Below are 17,352 nucleotides of genomic sequence, written 5' to 3' on the forward strand. Positions count from 1 at the left end.
TTGTTGGTCAAACTAGCTGATGGAGACCCATTGGTCTACTGAGGGATCTAAAAATTAAGATCCTTGGAACTACCGCCACACATTTGTGGTGATGAAATTTGGATGTTAGTCAGTTTCTTACGACTGCATCCTTGGTAGACCATTTATGAGTGAATAAAAAATGATTCACGACTGGGATACCGACCATATATATATTCGGAGAAAGGATCAAACATTCAAGATCAATCTATGCATATGGAAGGTACACCGACTGGGATACCGACCATATATACATTCAGAGAAAGGATCAAACATTCAAGATCAATCTATGCACATGGAAGGTACACCCAATGAGTCGCAGACCATTTGTAGAGGACTTTATCATAACAACACGATCCACCGTAGTCCATCTGTGTCATACATTCACAAGACACTCGAAGATGAGAAGGATAGTTAGGAGTGTGCACCTCTTCCAGAGCCGAAAGACTCTGAGAGAACTGGATGCATATCCTTGCTACCTTAGACATTTTGCCTAGACGCACCAGCACTAGGTTTTCTACGGCAGACGAGCAGGAGATTACATCTCTATACATGCTTAGCTTAGCAAACCTACCCAATGTCCACACCAAAAAACTTGAATAGGCTATTAGAGCGGAGCCATCAAGGAGCACACGCTCCCATAGAACTCACAAGCCTGAGGGGTTCCCTGGGGCTAGAACGATACGTCTTCCAAAACGATTTAGATACCCACTGGTTGAAGTATGTTGGGGCGGTGGAAGCACATGACCACTTCAATGAAATGTGGCAAAAGGAGTCACTAATAGCTCCCTTCTGGTCTACACTATGTTCCCACAGCTAGCAGGGCCTATCAATTCCCAACTAGAACCAGAAAAGCTTTCCCACTCAGCGAGCAGAGCACGCAACAAAAAGTTAGCACTTGCAGAAAATGAAGCCAAAAGGCTAAAAGAGCCGAAGCCAAAGAGACCAGACAGGTGCCTAAACATTTCAAGACCTTCCAGATGGCCGACCGATTTGTCCAATATGATTTGGCTCAAAGGTCCAACAGTGGGCAACCAGGGACCTCTTATGATGGTCTAGCCAAGGTCAAGGAGATAAATCTTACAGGCCTGGGTGAAGACCTGAGGTCGGTATATATTGGAGAAGACCACTCTATAGAGGAAGTACACGGACATGAAAGGTGTACCTCCAACACACCATCCTAATGGTTGATGGAGCTAGGCCGGTCAAACAACGGGCTTATGTGATGAACCCTAAATACTCCAAGATAGTCCGAGAAGAGATCAACAGGCTCATTGTTGCTGGATTCATCTATGAAATCGAGCATAAGGAATGGGTATCACCCATTGTGATAGTGCCCAAGAAGAACGGAAAAGTCAGAGTGTGCGTAGACCTCAAAAAGGTCAATGCCACTACCATCAGGGATCATTATCCCTTACCTTTCACAGAACATGTGCTAGAATGAGTAGCAAGAAAGGAAGCCTACAACTTTCTTCATGGATTCTCTGGATATAATCAGGTGTTGATCAATCCCAAGGATCAGCCCACAAAAAAAGTCTTCGCCCCACTGAATGGGGCACCTATGCATACCGTGTTATGCCCTTTGGGATGACCAACGTCCCCGATACCTTCCAATGTCTCACGTGCATGGCTTACAAGGAATATCTTTAAAAATTCCTTGAGGTCTTTATGGATGACCTTTGTGTCAACTCCTCTTGGAAGGCACACCTTACATGTTTGCGCAAAGTGTTAGAAAGGTGTAGGCTGTATCACATCTCGTTAAACCCACTTAAATGTCAATTTGGGTTTAACATGGAGTGATCCTGGGACATATTGTCTCACCAAGCACCATGCCAAATTTCTCCACCATTCCATTACTTTCTACTCCAGCTAATATGAGTTTACCTGGCACTAGCAGCTCCATCGGGGAATTTCCTATTCTAGTGGGAGCGTTTAAAAAAAATAGCCTAGTGGTGGCCACATCGACGGCAATGCACTCGAAGGCTAATTTTCGTCCAGCCTGAGCGAAGTGACGAACGTCATAAAATCTTCCTGGTTCCACCCGCTCAAGTTGATCTATCCAATAGTAGGAACAAATCAGCAAGAGCAGAAACATTCACTCGTTATGGGATCCCGATCCAGACGGAGTACTGAAAGACGGCGATAAGTCGATTTTCGACGGATCAAGTGAAAGATTCCAAGTTGATTTGAACCCGTGTTGCACTAAGTTACTCAATCATGGAAGTATGTGCTTTCTACTTATGATAGCAAAGCACGGCTCATCCTTGAGCTGCCCCCACCCACTAACTTCAAGGGAGTCTAGCGCTTCATGGGGCACGTCAGCTACTATTGGGGGCAATTCATTTTTATGTACGTTGATATTGCTCGACCTCTTTATTACACGGACTCTTAATCGTCTTCAAGTGGAATGAAGAATGCCAATGAGCTTACACAACGCTCAAAAAAGCCTTGGCAAGTGCTCCAATTCTCAGGTCCCCCAACTGGGACATTATCTTCCATGTTCATATCGATGCCTCAGCTTTTGCTATTGGCTATGTGCTGGCCCACCAACCGGGAGAACACAAGATGGATTTCCCCATTAGCCATCAACTCAATGAAGCGGAGAGGACCTACACCACAACTGAGGGAGAGAAGGATTAGCCATGGTCTACACTATCAATAAGTTTTGCCATTATCTTTTGGCGCGAGACTAAGTTTGTTTTCTTTGTAGTCCATCAAGCTCTCCTATACCTGGTAAATAAGCCATGTATGACAGGCATAATCACTAGGTGGCTGCTTATATTGCTCAAGTTTGAATTCATTCTCACAGTAGTAAGAAGAAAAGGCTCTCAGCATGTTCTAGCAGACCACATATCAAGGATCCCCAACAGTGAACCGCCGGTGGGAGTAGATGATGATTTACTAGATACCGCCCTATTTCAACTATGCTTGATTCATGAATGGGGTGAGGAGGTGGCACACTTCTTAGCCAACGGCTTACTAGTGGATCCCCTCCTCAATAAAGATCGAGCCCATCGCAATTACACAGGAAGCCCCCTACCAACTCTTTGCAAGCCAAGTTTATAAGCAAGGGAAGGATAAAATTCCATGACATTGTGTCCGAGAAGACACATCAGAATATGTCAAGCGGTGTGATGAGTGCCAGCATACAGCGATTCCCCGCTTCAAGGATTGCATGCTCCTGAACCCAATTTTTTCCTTACAACCATTTGAGAAATGGGGCATAGATTTCATTGGACCCATCAGTCCAGCAAACAAATACACTCAAGCTCAATACATAATAGCTGCTATGGACTATTGTACTAAGTGAGTAGAAGCTCGGGCGACCTGCAAAGCTGATGCGCGATCGACTGCTAAATTCCTGTATGAATTAGTCACATCACACGCTTCGATTTCTCCCTTGAGCTCGTCAGTGAGACAATGGGACACATTTCATTAATGAGGTAATCCAATTCCTCTTGCAAGTGTTCCTTGTCACTCACAGAAAGTCCTCTCCCTATTACCCACAAGCGAATGGCCAAGCGGAAAGCATGAATGAAATCTTGTGTGCCAGTTTGACTAAAACCGTGGAGGCCAACCGCAAATGATTGGGAACAAACGTTACTGGTTGTACTTTTTGGGCTTATCGAACTTTCTATAAAGTAGCAACCAATGCCACCCCTTTCAGTTTGGCCTATGGTACTAAAGTGGTCATGCCCATGGAGTTCTTAGTCCCTAGCTTACGTGTCACGATACAAGAAAAGCTCACTAGAAATGTCTTAGGTTGTCGCCTAATTAAGCTTTAAAAGTTTGATGAAACATGCCTTTTAGCAGTATACAACATGATTGTTGAGAAGCTAAGGCACAAACAATGGTTCGACGACCAGCTTAAGGACAAATAAATGGAGGGAGACATGGTCCTCTTATTCAATACAAACACAAACAAAAAGAAGCTCAAGCTTAGAGGCTTAGGACCTTTTCTAGTCACTGAGATAACACCACAAGGTGAAGTGTGCATCGAAACGCTTGATGGTGTAGAAATGGCTGGTTATTTCAATAGTAGCAAACTAAAACATTACTATGGCCCTCTCACCAAGGCTACCTTAAGAGCCATCCACGATATAAAAAAAAATAGCACAAAAAAGACCATAAGGATATGAAACAAGCTGCACAACAAGAGGCCAAAGCAAGGCAAGCTAAGCTTCAATAGAGACACATCATGGTCAATATGGCCCAAGTGGTCAACCTTGAAGAAGAAGAATGGGAGGTGAATCCAGCTCGGTTAGGAATGACCACCCCGATGGGCTTTGTCCAAAAATTAGCTCTTGTCGATACAGGGGCTAGTTACAATTTGATTGTCCCATGAAACATGGCATTCACTTAGGGAACCCTCACTAAAAGAAACCCCGGCCATCGTTACCACAGTGGCGTCACAACATGTTTATTGTTTAGGCACAGTCATGCTTTTATTCCACATTGGAAATAATCCCTTGAAAGGGAAGTTCTATGTGATGCCTGCACAGCAGGAACCATGCGTGATGAAATACTCCTTGGAAGGGGTTGGATGGGGCATAACAGGTGCAACATCGATTGGGACGCATGGATGACGACCTTACAAAGCTGGCCTCTAGCCAAGTTACTGTCCTCTCATGAACAGACGAAGAGCCCATACCCATTGCTCCCCCATGCCACAAAATTCCGCCACCCACCATCATTTTCACCACACCCCCACAAATCTATCCCACTAAAAAAGAGGCCGCTCATCATTCCAACCACATCAACGCCTCTCACAATCTCCCTCCCAACCCACCTCCTTGGCCCGGCCCTAAGTAGGAAAGCTTGGAATGCTGCACGTGGTAACTTCTATAGTACCTATTAGGGATTGTGCATCTTTTGCTCTTGTGATGGAGGTAGGAAATATTTCTTGCATCATGTGCTTAATATTTACAGTTGTTTTAAGTGATCCATCATGTGCTTATTAATATTTACAATTGTTTTAAGTGATCCATCATGGTGTGTGATGCATTACCTAAGAGTTTAATTACTTACCTCAAATGTGTGGTGGTGCAAGAGGCATCCATGCATTAGTGATAGAACATGAATTCATGTGAGGGGGAGTTCTTTGCTGCTGGAACTCTAACCTTGAGAGAGGGACACATCAAAAACCAAAGTATTAGTTAGTTGTGCAATGGAAAAATATGAGAAATAAGGGTGTCATATGGGACACCCATGCCTTGAGGATTGGTGCATTGGTTCCTAGATCTTCCCCTAAATTTGGGTTGGAGCATATGGGTTTAGTGGCAAGTGCTATAGCCAAACCCACCTATGTCCTCATGGATGTATTCATTGTCTAGGTGTAGATGGCCATTGATTGTAAATGCTTGGACGAGCTTCATGAGTATGTTTATGTGTGTATCGATGTTGGGAGGACACACATGAAGTGGAATTCTACTTGGGTTGTTTCATTTAGTATCATAGCTCGTTTTTCATGCTGGGAAATTAGAGCTTGAATCGAAGGTGTTGCTTTGGCTAACTGTTGAGAATTCAGGGAGCTAATTTGGTTGTTTTAGGAAGGATGTAGTATGTGCTTTAAGTTGCATGGATACCAAATCTTAATAACCATTCAGAGCTTCTTTGTGTGAGAAAAGGAATAACCTTTGTTGGTTAGAAAATAGGATTTTCTCTTATAAGAATATTAAGCTTTTGTGTAAAATTTAAGATGAAGAATATATTTGTTAAAAAGGTTTTTAAGAAAAATATATAAAGGTTTTAGAAACCTTTGTAGGGTGTGTTGGTTTCATGGCTTTTTTTGGGGGGGGGGAGGGGGGGCACAGAGAGAGAGAGAGAGAGAGAGAGAGAGAGAGAGAGAGAGAGAGAGAGAGAGAGAGAGAGTTATCCCTAAAGACTTTTTTCAAAGTTGGAAATTACCTTATCCTTTTAGAAGCTACAACAAAGGTGTTTTATGCCTTTCAAAACTTTTGTGAAGCCATAGTTTAGTTGCATTAAAAAAAAACACATGGATTATTGCTCATTAATAGATTGGTTAGAGCACTAAAATCTAGTTACCATGGAGTGGAGCCAAAATAGCCATGGCAAATAGTTGTTATCATGGTATCTCTTTGTAAAGCGAGGGGGGTGGTAGTGGTTTGGAAGGGGGATGGGAGGGTCAGTTAAGCTTGGAATGCTAAATGTGGCAGCTACCACATAAAGGGATTGTGCATATTTTTCTCTTGTGATGGAGGTGAGGAAATATGTCTTGCATATCGTGCTTAATATTTACACTTGTTTTAAGTGGTGTCAAATGAATTACCTAAGCGTTTAATCACCTACCTCAAGTGTGTGGTGGTGCAAGAGACATCCATGCATTAGTGATAAGGACATGAATGCATGTTGGCACATTGGAATGACTAATTTACGAGTGTGCTTTGAAATTGACACAATTATTTAAATGAATCTCGTGAGATAAATTGGCATATTAAGTGAGGCAAAACTCTTTTTTTAAAAAGAATTATGTGCCTTGAAAATAAAGATGCTTAAATTGGCATATTAAGCGAGAAGAAACTCTTTTTTTAAATTATGCGCATGCATTGCTAGGTAAAGAATGATTTTTACATAAGAGCCCTAATGTAATATTGACTATATACGTCATGTAGTCACTTTTGCACTTCATTGCTAGGTGAAGAGCAATTTTTACATAAGAGCCCTACTATAAATATTGACTATGTACATGTAGTCACTTTTGAACTTCATCAGAAGAATTTTACTTTGTATGGAAATCTTTTAAGTCTAATGAATAAAATGTCTTCTTTCATTGATAATCTGGTATGTTATGGCTTTGGAAACTATTGAAATGCTTCGTTAAGAAGAATGTAATGTTCTTTTCTCTATTTTTTAGCGTGAATTATAAATTTAATGATCATAGTAATTCATATTCAAGTAGGGACAAGTATGAAGAATTATTAAATAATAGTAATCCGGTCTTAGCTGGTTGTCTTCACAACATGAAGTTGAAAGCGTGGGGATGACAATTGCCAGTGGTGGATTGGAATTTGGATGGGAGAGAATTATGAATTGGTTGGATCAACAAGCTGGGTCAAGTTCTCATTTCATGAATTTGACAAGACGCAAGGTGTTAGGCATTAATAGTATATAGACTCTTACCAAATCTTTTGTAATATTATGTTTGAGTACTCAGAGGTGCTTCCAAAGAAACTACGATAAGGTTTATTTTTAAAGAGGGATATAAACCATAAGATTGAGCTTATACTTGAGGCACAACCCTATAGGTTAAGTGACTCTAAGGAGGATAATGTCGCTACATCTTCAAGAGTGCCTCTAGATGTGACATGTGAGGCCTAACAAACCACCTTGGGAGCGTTGGTTTTCTTGGTGGAGAGAAGAATAAGGTAAAGAGAACATGTGTGCATTATAAGGGTCTTAACAAGTTCACAATTAAGAATAAATATCCTTTACTTAGGATGGATGCTATCATTGATCAATTTTGTAGAACGCAATATTTCTTTTGAGAACATGTAACTATGAGATTAGGATATTTGAGGGAGATGTCTATAAAGACTTGTTTTAGAGCTAGATATGTGCATTATGAGTTCTTGTTTTTACCATTTCTACTCACTAATGTGCCAATCACTTTCCAACTAATGAGAAAAGTGTGTGAATGGTCAATTATGAAGACCAGCGCCTAAGTCAAATCAAGAACTTTATTTGGAATTATGTCAAGATTTTATTGCCTCTTTTGAATCTTGTGTAAAAAGGCAAGTGCAAAAAGTATAAGCTTGTGGAATGGATTGAGGAGCTAGACAAGTGTTTCAAAGAATTGAAACCATAATTCCAATGCTCCAAATTTTGGATCCCAATAAGTCATTTGTGCTTGAAATAGATATCTATGTTTATATTATTGGACCAGCTTTATTCGTGGATGATGTGCAAATTTCTTTTGAGAGTAAAATGCTAATTAACCCACAAATTAAATAGCTTACGTATGAGAGGGAGCTTTATGCTATGATCCATGCATTGAAAAAGTGGAGACATTATTTGTACGGCTCTACTTTTGTGCTTTTGTAATTCATCGAAATTGAGGGGGAGAAAGTTTGTTGGGACCAAAGCTTATGCAAGAGTTTTACTTTGAGATTTATTATTGAAAGGCTCTACCAATAAAGAGGAAAATGTTTTGAGTAGAATTTGACAAAACAAGTAAATCATCTTTCATTTACTAAGATTCCGCCCGATCTTTAAGACTCTTAAAGGCTTGTATCTAAGAGGCAAATTGTATAGAATTCGGGATATTGTTTGAGGGAGATTATTTGTACGACTCTACTTTTGTGCTCTAAAGTACTTTTGTAATTCATCGGAATTGAGGGGGAGAACGTTTGTTGGGACCAAAGCTTATGCAAGAGTTTGACTTTGAGATTTATTATTGAAAGGTGCTACCAATAAAGAGGAAAATGTTTTGAGTAGAATTTGACAAAACAAGTAAATCATCTTTCATTTACTAGGATTTTGTCCGATCTTTAAGACTCTCTTAAAGGCTTGTATCTAAGAGGCAAATTGTTTGATAGAATCTTGGATATAGTTTGAAATGGGATGAGCTCTATTTGTGTTGGGTTGAGAGACTATTCTATTCAAAATGATTTGCTCTTTTGAAAAGGAAAGGTATGTGTACTTGATGTGGATGTTGAGGAGTCGCATCTTGTTTAAGTGTTATGACACACCCTCTATTGGGAATCTTGGGGTATTGAGGACTGAGCATTTGGTAAGGAGAGATTTGTTTTGGCTAAAGCTGAAAGCTAACGTCAAACAATATGTTTGAAATTGCAAGCAATGCTAAGTCAATAAAGTTGAGCGTTTGATGTTGTGGCTTACTACATTCATTGGAAATACTTGAAATGAAATGACTGACTCACTACTTATGGTAGTTCAAATTATTAGTGATCGTGATCCTAAGTTCACTAGACATTCTTGGCATGAAATATAAAGAAAACGGATAATAAGTTGAGTATGAGCTCGTTTGATCATCCTAAGTCTAATGGACAAACAAAACACACAAATCAAATAATGGAGGAAATGTTGCATGCATATATATGTCTTCATGAGATAGTATCATTAAGAAGAGTACCTTCCCTTATCAAAGTTTTCTTATGATAGTGCTAAGCATTATGCTACTAAGATGAGCTCGTTTATGCTGATGTATGTGTATTAGTCCAAAAGCCTTGTAAATGATTGGCTGAAAAAGTCTAAGTCCATGATGCAATTGACTTCCTAAAACAACATAAAGACATACTCTAGTTTGCAAGAGAGAGCATACAGAGTGCGCAAGATAGTGTAATTTTATAGCGATCAACTAAAGTCCTCCAAAAAGGCCAATGGGTTTACTTGAGAATTCCTAAGATTCTCAAGTAACAAGGAGTGGAAAAGTCTATAAGTTGTCTTTGAGATATTCAAGACCTTATTTGATCGTCAAAAAGATTATTGTGTCTCTTGATTGGAGTGTGCATGCATCCTCTCTTTTATGTTAGTGGGATTGAAACAAAGGTGCTAAGTATAGAAGACAACTCAAAGTTTATAACTAGAAGCTTGCGAGACTTGAGGATCTATATGTTAATGTTTCCCATGAGCTGGTTGCAAATGTTGATTGTAGGGAAGAACACTTAAAGACGCCTCAGATTTTGAGTAATTGATTAAATGGAAAAATCTTGTAAACATTTGGAAGAATGTTGCCTTACTCCAATGCCAATACCCAAATTTTGTCTCTAAGTCTTCCTCTTGTTAGAAGGGGGAGAATATATTGTCTTGTGTCAAGACACAATGACGCTAGGATAGTTCATCATAGTGCAAACTTCATTATGGACTATATAGTTGGGATTATGGCTCATTTGTGTAGTTGTTCTTTGGTGAGACTCTTAACCTTGGGAGAGAGGCCTCCCAAGCACCCAATTATTGGTTAGCCCACTAGTTGGTAGTACCAATGACAATCATGAGGACAAGTAGGTGGTATTGGCCGTGCATATCTTGAAGTTGCTAGCTTCGGTAGGGTTGCATTGGTCTCTAGCAAGGATGTAGCTTACCGTGATATTCGGTTTGGAGCCTATGGTTGGATGGGGAACCCTAGCCGTATCCACCTATGTCCTCATGGATGCTTTTGTTGTTTATGTGTACATGACCATGGATTGCAAAAGCTTGGACGAGCTTCACAGGTATGTTTATGGGTGTATCAATCTTGGATAGACAAACAATTAAGTGGACTTCTTAGTTGCCGTGTTTCAAAACGTTTGTGTAGTAAGCGATGGGAGTGGTGGGCAGTGCAATCGAAAAAGTGCCAAATATGCTAAAGGAGAGATGGTATAGTCCACACCAAGAGGGAGGGGTGGCATGGTGAAGTCTGAAGGTGGTTGCCAAAGCCCGAGATCCCATTAAGAAGTCTACAATGTTGGATCTTCCATCACATGGGAAGCAAGCAAGGCCACTAGAAGAGTGCCATCCAAATATCCTGTTATAGATTATGAGTTACATAGTGCCTCTCCATCCTCTTTCGGGGATGCCCCTTTGGGAAAGCCAAACACCCGTGCACGTAGAGCCCTCCTCTTTTCTTCTTGAAGTTTGCTATTATAATTGTGTCTTGGGCTGGTTTTTGCTTTTTCCTCATCTCCACCCACTTGGTAATTTCATTTAAGTCCTTAGCCACTGCCACCCATTTTTAGGTGGCATCAACCTCCTTTTCCAGCGAGGCATTGGCCTTTTGAATCTCTAACTTGGTGGCCTCCACCTTTTGGAGAAGGTCTTGTTTAAATGCCTACTTGGATTCCTTCCATTCTCGACAAAGCTTCTTTTCGAGCTGGTGCAGCTTAATAGACCAAGATTCGGAGTGTGATTCCTCTCCAATGTCCACCCTTAGGCGCATGGATGTCCATTATTGCTTTGGTCTTTAGGGCTGCCATTACAATCTCCTCCTCATGGATGGACCCACATACCCCTCTTATCACTAGTAATGTGCCTATCCATGTTGACGGCCTCAAGGACCTTGCACAAGTGCCCATTCCATCTGGAGGAGCGTGTCATCTTGCTGTTGTTATTTGGTGGAGTTGACATCTAGGCACAGGGTTTTGAGAGAGAAAAAGAGAAAATCCTTTGGGGCAAGGGCAGAAGAGAAAAAGTATGCATTGAAATACTCACATCCTCTCCCCTAAGAATGGTGATTATGGAAGCTTCAAGGATGGAGGAAGATTGTGTAAGCCTAACTCAGGCTCACTTCATATTCTGGGTGCTACAGCTAAGACCCTGAATCCAGGTTCCAGAGACTCAAATCATAGCACATGTTGCAGTTATCTACCATTTTCTGTCATGTATGTCCAGAATACACAGCTGTTTTGTGAAGTGGAACCAAGCTTATTGTATACTTTCAGGATGTTAACATATTGACCTCTTAAGGCTGGACCTCAACTCTTTAATGGTTGCCAGATGACTCAATATTTATGAACACTTGCACACTTATAAAATCACAACTTTCTTTTTCTTCTTACTGGCTAGCTTGTTCCAATGCTGTCATCTACCAATGAAATATGTTAGCACATACAAAGCAAACAAAAAAAAAGTATTTATGCAACACTTGTGATGGCATCAGTCCCTATTAAGACTTGAAAAGTTGAAGTCACAAAAGCAGTACCCTTGCCACACATAAGAGGTCGAGATTCGAAAGGTATTGTCTAGGTAAATATCAAATGGGGCACTCTGCAAATGAATCTGCATTCAAATCATTTCTCCAGAAACCAGTGCACCTCACATGATGCCTCTGGTTGGGTTAAGAAGCATTCTCTTTAAGTACATATTACTTGGCAAAAACATGCCGCTTGGTGAAAGATAGAATCACTGAAATTATCCAATTAATGTCTCTATAATGCACCAAAATACTTTCGTTGTCCTCTATTTGGGGATTGAGCAAAAATTGTAAAAATGAAAGAGGTTTTATTGTAGTGAGAACATGATACAAACCTGTAAAAGAGATTTCACCAATGCAGCAGCCCCGTCCCCCTGCTGGCAATGGAAAGATGCTGTCCAACAAGAGCACAATGCCATGTACTTTTCTCTCCTATGGTAACAATAAATTATACAGCAACCACTGCATCATAGCTCTCCCAAAGAGGTCATGCAGGTGGGACAACATCAACAGAGAGTCTATATCCTCAAAAAACTATCCTCCGTATATAAGGGTACCCACTGAGTGTCAGCTTTAAATCTACAACAAGCCTGGGTTGCCAAAAGGGTTGTGCTGGTATTGATCCTGCGGCGTACTCCCAATCCCATAAGGAACATAAGGATTCATAAAAGGATTCGATCCAGCCTGTGCCCCCATTATTTGCTGTTGCTGCAGTAGGTTTTGTTGCTGTTGTAACATCATTTGCTGCTGCTGTGCCATCACTGCCAGCTGCACATTTGGAGGTGGTGCAACCCTGCTTGATGCAATGAAAGGATCCTGAAGACCGGACTGCACACTCAGACTTGAATCAAAAGGATTATTAGCACCTCCAAAACTACTTGGCGAGGAGGCATATGGAGCACGCCTCATCAATGCATCTTCATATAAACTATCAAGAGTGAGCTGGTCAAATCCTCCACCCTGCAAGGAAGAGAGGAGATTATAAGGATAGCTGAACCAGCAACCTAGTACATACTTCATGATACAGTAACGACCTTCGTAGAGCCAACAGCCCCAAAGATTCACAAGAAGCAAAGACAAAACTGGGGTAAATGTTTCATAAATCCTCTCCATGACTGCAGTATGCATTGTATCACCACCGTGAACTTGAAACTACATCAATTGCTCACAAACTTTAACGCCCTTTTTAAATGAAGCCATGTTCCTAAGAAAAATGAAGCAATCTTACGAGCACCTTTGGATCATTTGTAGACGTCAAATGACATCTATCCCCCCCCCCCCCCCCCCCACATCTCCAGTGTCCACATTCACCCGCATTCATTTTCATTACAGTCTTTACACCCCATTTATAGTGCCCATCTTTTTCATCCATCTTCCCATCTCTCCCACCTCACTTCACAACTCACCTCCACCATCCATGACTTTGCACAAGCCAAATTTTTTGAAACCTAAAGTTCCACGACCAAACCCCCTCTCCATTCACAACCTCAAAACAGATGCTATGACAATGAGTGCAAAGAAAAGGGAGAGTGGAAGGATCTTCATGTGATATGCAAAGATCTTTTTGCTGCCTTACTAATAGGAAAAAGCAAGCATTCTTGACTCGGCACTAAGAGGCATTATACCATCTTTTTTTGAGTGTGGACAGCTTGGACGCTGGGTGCATCCTTAAGCAAAAGAGGCAGCCCACACTCATCACAGACCCTCTTATATGGGAGACCTAAGCTCATTAGCTATATCACATCCCCAATCAGCCCTCTCCAAAAATGTTCCATATCTCCTGCGCCACCTCCTCCACCCTCTTTACCATAGCTAATGTAACCAAAGCCCTAACCAAGCTTCACAATGGTTGCGCCAGGGACCACGAGGAACTCCAGCGGAGCATTTTGCACATGGATGCAACACCTTGGCACCTGTCCTAGCTCAGATCCTCTTTTGGACCAATAACAATGTTGTCTCCATCCATAAAGCATGAGATACCATGGACCCATTAATTACTGGACCATCATGATTGGCCATATCTTGGCCAGGATCTATGGTGCAGTATTGGAGGCCGAGATTAGCTACTCGGTAGAGAGATACAAACACAGGGTCGCTAGCGAGGAAGAATTCAAGAAGAACTATACCACATTGGCCCACACCTGCAACCTCAGCTATCATTGAGGAGGCCAGGTCATGCAGACAGAGGGTGCTTTGTAGACTTCAGAAAGGCTTTTGACTTTGTCCAGAGAGCAACGCTTTTGGGCCGCTTCCAGGAGCTTCAGTTCCTACCGTAGATGATGTGGGGTGTGATGGCGTTATATAAGTCAGTGATTGGTTGGGTTAGTTTAGGTAACCACATGGCCGTCCATAGCACTATCTGAGTCAAACAGAGCAGCCCACTATCCCCTGCACACTGTGGCTTATATATTGACAAGATCGCTGGCTTCATTGACAGATTGGGAGGCACAAGCTCTCAAATAGCTCAAGAAGTGATAACTATCCTCTTGTATGCCACTGACAGTCCTCATTTCAGAATCAGCATGTAACATGCAAAAGCTTACACAGAAGGATCATACTTTGATAAATACTTTCAGCCCCTTTGTTCTTGACAATGTATAGCACAATGTAATGAAAGTAACAGTGCAAAAAGAAAGAGAGACAAATACACAGGATTGGGTCCCAAACAACCTCTGAAGGGTCCCCACCACGTATGGTGTATTTGCTTTATTGAATGAGTAGACTGACAGACAGGGCACAGAACAGGAGTGCCTTTTTTTTGGGGGCCTGCTATGGGTAGTAGCCAAGGTACTTTTTAGCCTGGTCAAGCAAATTGCTGGCTGTAAATAACTAGGATTGAATTGACTTGGATACCTTCCCTTGGTTGAGATTGTATTCAGCCTGAAGATGATCCCTTGATCTGCACTTTCCACCTTGCCATTAGCTCCCTCTTGGCTGTCTCAGCCCTTGGACCTTGGCTCTTGCAGAGAATATGAGATGAGAGATGCAAAAGACTGACCGTTGCTTATATAGCCTCCTCATCTCTTAGTTGGTTTTTTGTGTTGCTGTCAGCCTGCTCACGACTGGGGAAAAACACCATTTACTGTCATCACTTCACACGTGTGAGATTGGGCAGCCCTTGCTGCTGGCCGACAGGGTCCTATGGGCTCCCTACAGCTCGCTCATGGCCGAGGCTTGGCCTATGGCTAGCCCCTATAGCCATGGACTCCTTGGGGGCTTTGGACAAGCCTTACATGGTTGTCCATGAGAAAAGACTCTACAAATCCTATCTCCTTACTTGGACCAGTGCCTGTGAATCCGGTTGGAAGCCTAATAAATGCCTGCCGGTACACCTTTGCATCATTCCAAAGGGTAACACATACGTGCGGGACATGCACACCTAACCATGACCCTCTATAGTGGATCCTTGGCTAACTTGTCATGTACAAGGGCTCACAAAGGGCCAATTACCTCTCTAAGACTTGCACCTGTTGTACAAATATGGCCACGTGGCATCTAAGTGCAGGATGCACGTGAAATCCCCTTCTGTTTAACTTGACAAAAGCTACATGGCCTCCAAATAGTCCGTCAAAAATGCTAGATACTCTTCAAAGAAGCTCTTGTGAAGCCAAACTGCTTCATGCGTCCCTCGGTCCCGAAACTTCGTGAGAAACTGACGCTCTTTACCGCTAGAGCCATGCTTGAAGTGGTGCAAAAGGATCTATTCTGGACAATATCAAGTTCCGGTTCATCTTGGACATATGTAGGAGGAGATCCGGCATACCAAGTGACATGAAACACATCATACATGGTCCAGCTGGAAGGTAACTTCAACCTCATGGAAGCTTCGTTGATCTTCTTCATAATGGAGAAGGGTCCTAAACTCCGAAACGACAACTTTGGACATCGTTTGCCCAATTATACCCAATCCCCTTCCGATAATTTCACATCCCTTCTGTCCTTGTTGGCCTACCGAGAATAGGCCTCCTGTGCTTTGGTCCACCTTTCTTTCACAAACTCCAACCAGACACTAGAAACAATGTGTCACATAATGAGTAATATGTTTCTTTAACTGCGGCCACTAGTAGAAACGTTTAATAAGCTCAATAATTGTTTTCTTAATTTCCGGGTGTCCAGCACATGGACTATCATGACATTCTTGTGTCACCAATATCCTCAAATTATCTAAGTCCGGAACACATTCTGCCGTTCCTCTTGAGAATTCTCAATGGTAAACACGTTTACCAGACAATAATTCAAACAAGGCTGATTCCTTATCTACTTGGCTAGCCTTATTCCATTACGATTGAACATACCGATCCGTCTTTTGAGCTTCACGTATTCTATGAATGATCTCATTCTGACTATACCGAAACTCATCTGATACATTATGCGAGACAATGCATCGGCAACATTTTCTCGTCGACACAAGATTTCCATGTGAAACTCTTGCATCAATTCGGCCCATCTTGCTTGATGACCTCTTAAAATCAGCTCATTACAAAAATACTTCAGCTATAACTTGTATCATGATCCCTGTATACCTTAAACTTAGCTCCATACAAGTAATGCCTCCAGACCTTGAGGCTTGAGTGCATGTATAACTGTATACAATTCAAGCTCATGTGTGGGCCACTTGCATTGCGAACTAATAAGTTCCTTACTCTCAAAAGCCACTAGTCGGCCTTCTTGGCTCAACACAACTCCTATGGTAATGACGGATCCACGATCTTCAACACAAGTGCAATTCCAACCACTTGCTTTAATCAAAACTTTGCTGTTGAATGTTGGTCCAAACATAAACAACGGTAACTTGCAACAAGTCAATCAATGGCGCTGCTATTTCAGAATAGAAAATAATAAACTTTCTATAAAAACCAAATAGTCCTAAGAAAGATCTGAGCGTAGTTATATCTTGTGGAACAGGCCAAGCCAAGATTACTGCTACTTTCTTCGGATCCATCTTTAAGCCTAGTGTTGATATAATGTGTTGCAAATATTCAACTTCCTCTTGACATAGGAAAGTCCTTTATTTATTGACACACAACACATGTTCCTTGAGCACATCAAATACAGTAAACAAGTGTGGTTGGAGCTCCAGTAAAGATTTACTATAACCAAAATGTCATCAATAATATTCACCACAAATTTACCCATGAATGGCCTAAAGACATCATTCATTAACATCATAAATGTGGCTGGTGCATAAGTAAGCCCAAATGGCATTACAAGGTACTCATAATATGACCAAAACAAGTACGACAAGCAGTCTTACATACATCTTCGTCTTTAATACGAATTTGATGATATCCAGTTTTTACATCCATCATTGCATCTAGCTTGCCATATGTGCCAGGCTGCAATGCTACTACAAATCTCCCATCTCTGGCATGAGCCCGGTCTCCAGTGGTCAATAGATGGGGCTGTGACTGGTATTGTGAAATGCAGAGGTGAGAGACCTGAAGGTCTAGCCCCCCACCATCCTCCTCATAAGCCCTGACAACTTTAGCCTCTCTGGCCCAAGCGATAATGCCCCATGTAATGATCCAGATCAAGGCCAGGTCCATCATGAAGATGCGGAGAATCCGATGCCAAACCTGCTGGGCCTTCGGGCAATCCCAAAGACAATGTTGTTGAGACTCCTGAGGGTGGTCGCACCTCATGCAAGCTGCTGGTCAACCTCCAATGGCCAGCCGTGTGTCAATCGC

The 17,352-nt window shown here is 41.8% G+C and overlaps 1 protein-coding gene across 1 annotated transcript in view; it reads right to left on the reverse strand.

The window, feature by feature from the left end:
- Positions 1–11,688: 11,688 nt before the first annotated feature.
- The window catches only part of LOC147607170 (putative clathrin assembly protein At2g01600), a 37,313-nt gene continuing 31,649 nt past the window's right edge, over positions 11,689–17,352 (reverse strand). The window contains exon 15 of the mRNA XM_086791415.1: positions 11,689–12,625. Coding sequence (XP_086647541.1) covers positions 12,245–12,625 — 381 coding nt within the window. The 3' untranslated portion in view covers positions 11,689–12,244. The remainder of the gene's footprint in view (positions 12,626–17,352) is intronic.

Source organism: Cibotium barometz, chromosome 56, assembly GCF_041138505.1.
Source record: "Cibotium barometz isolate CiBa-2024 chromosome 56, ASM4113850v1, whole genome shotgun sequence".
NCBI lineage: Eukaryota > Viridiplantae > Streptophyta > Polypodiopsida > Cyatheales > Cibotiaceae > Cibotium > Cibotium barometz.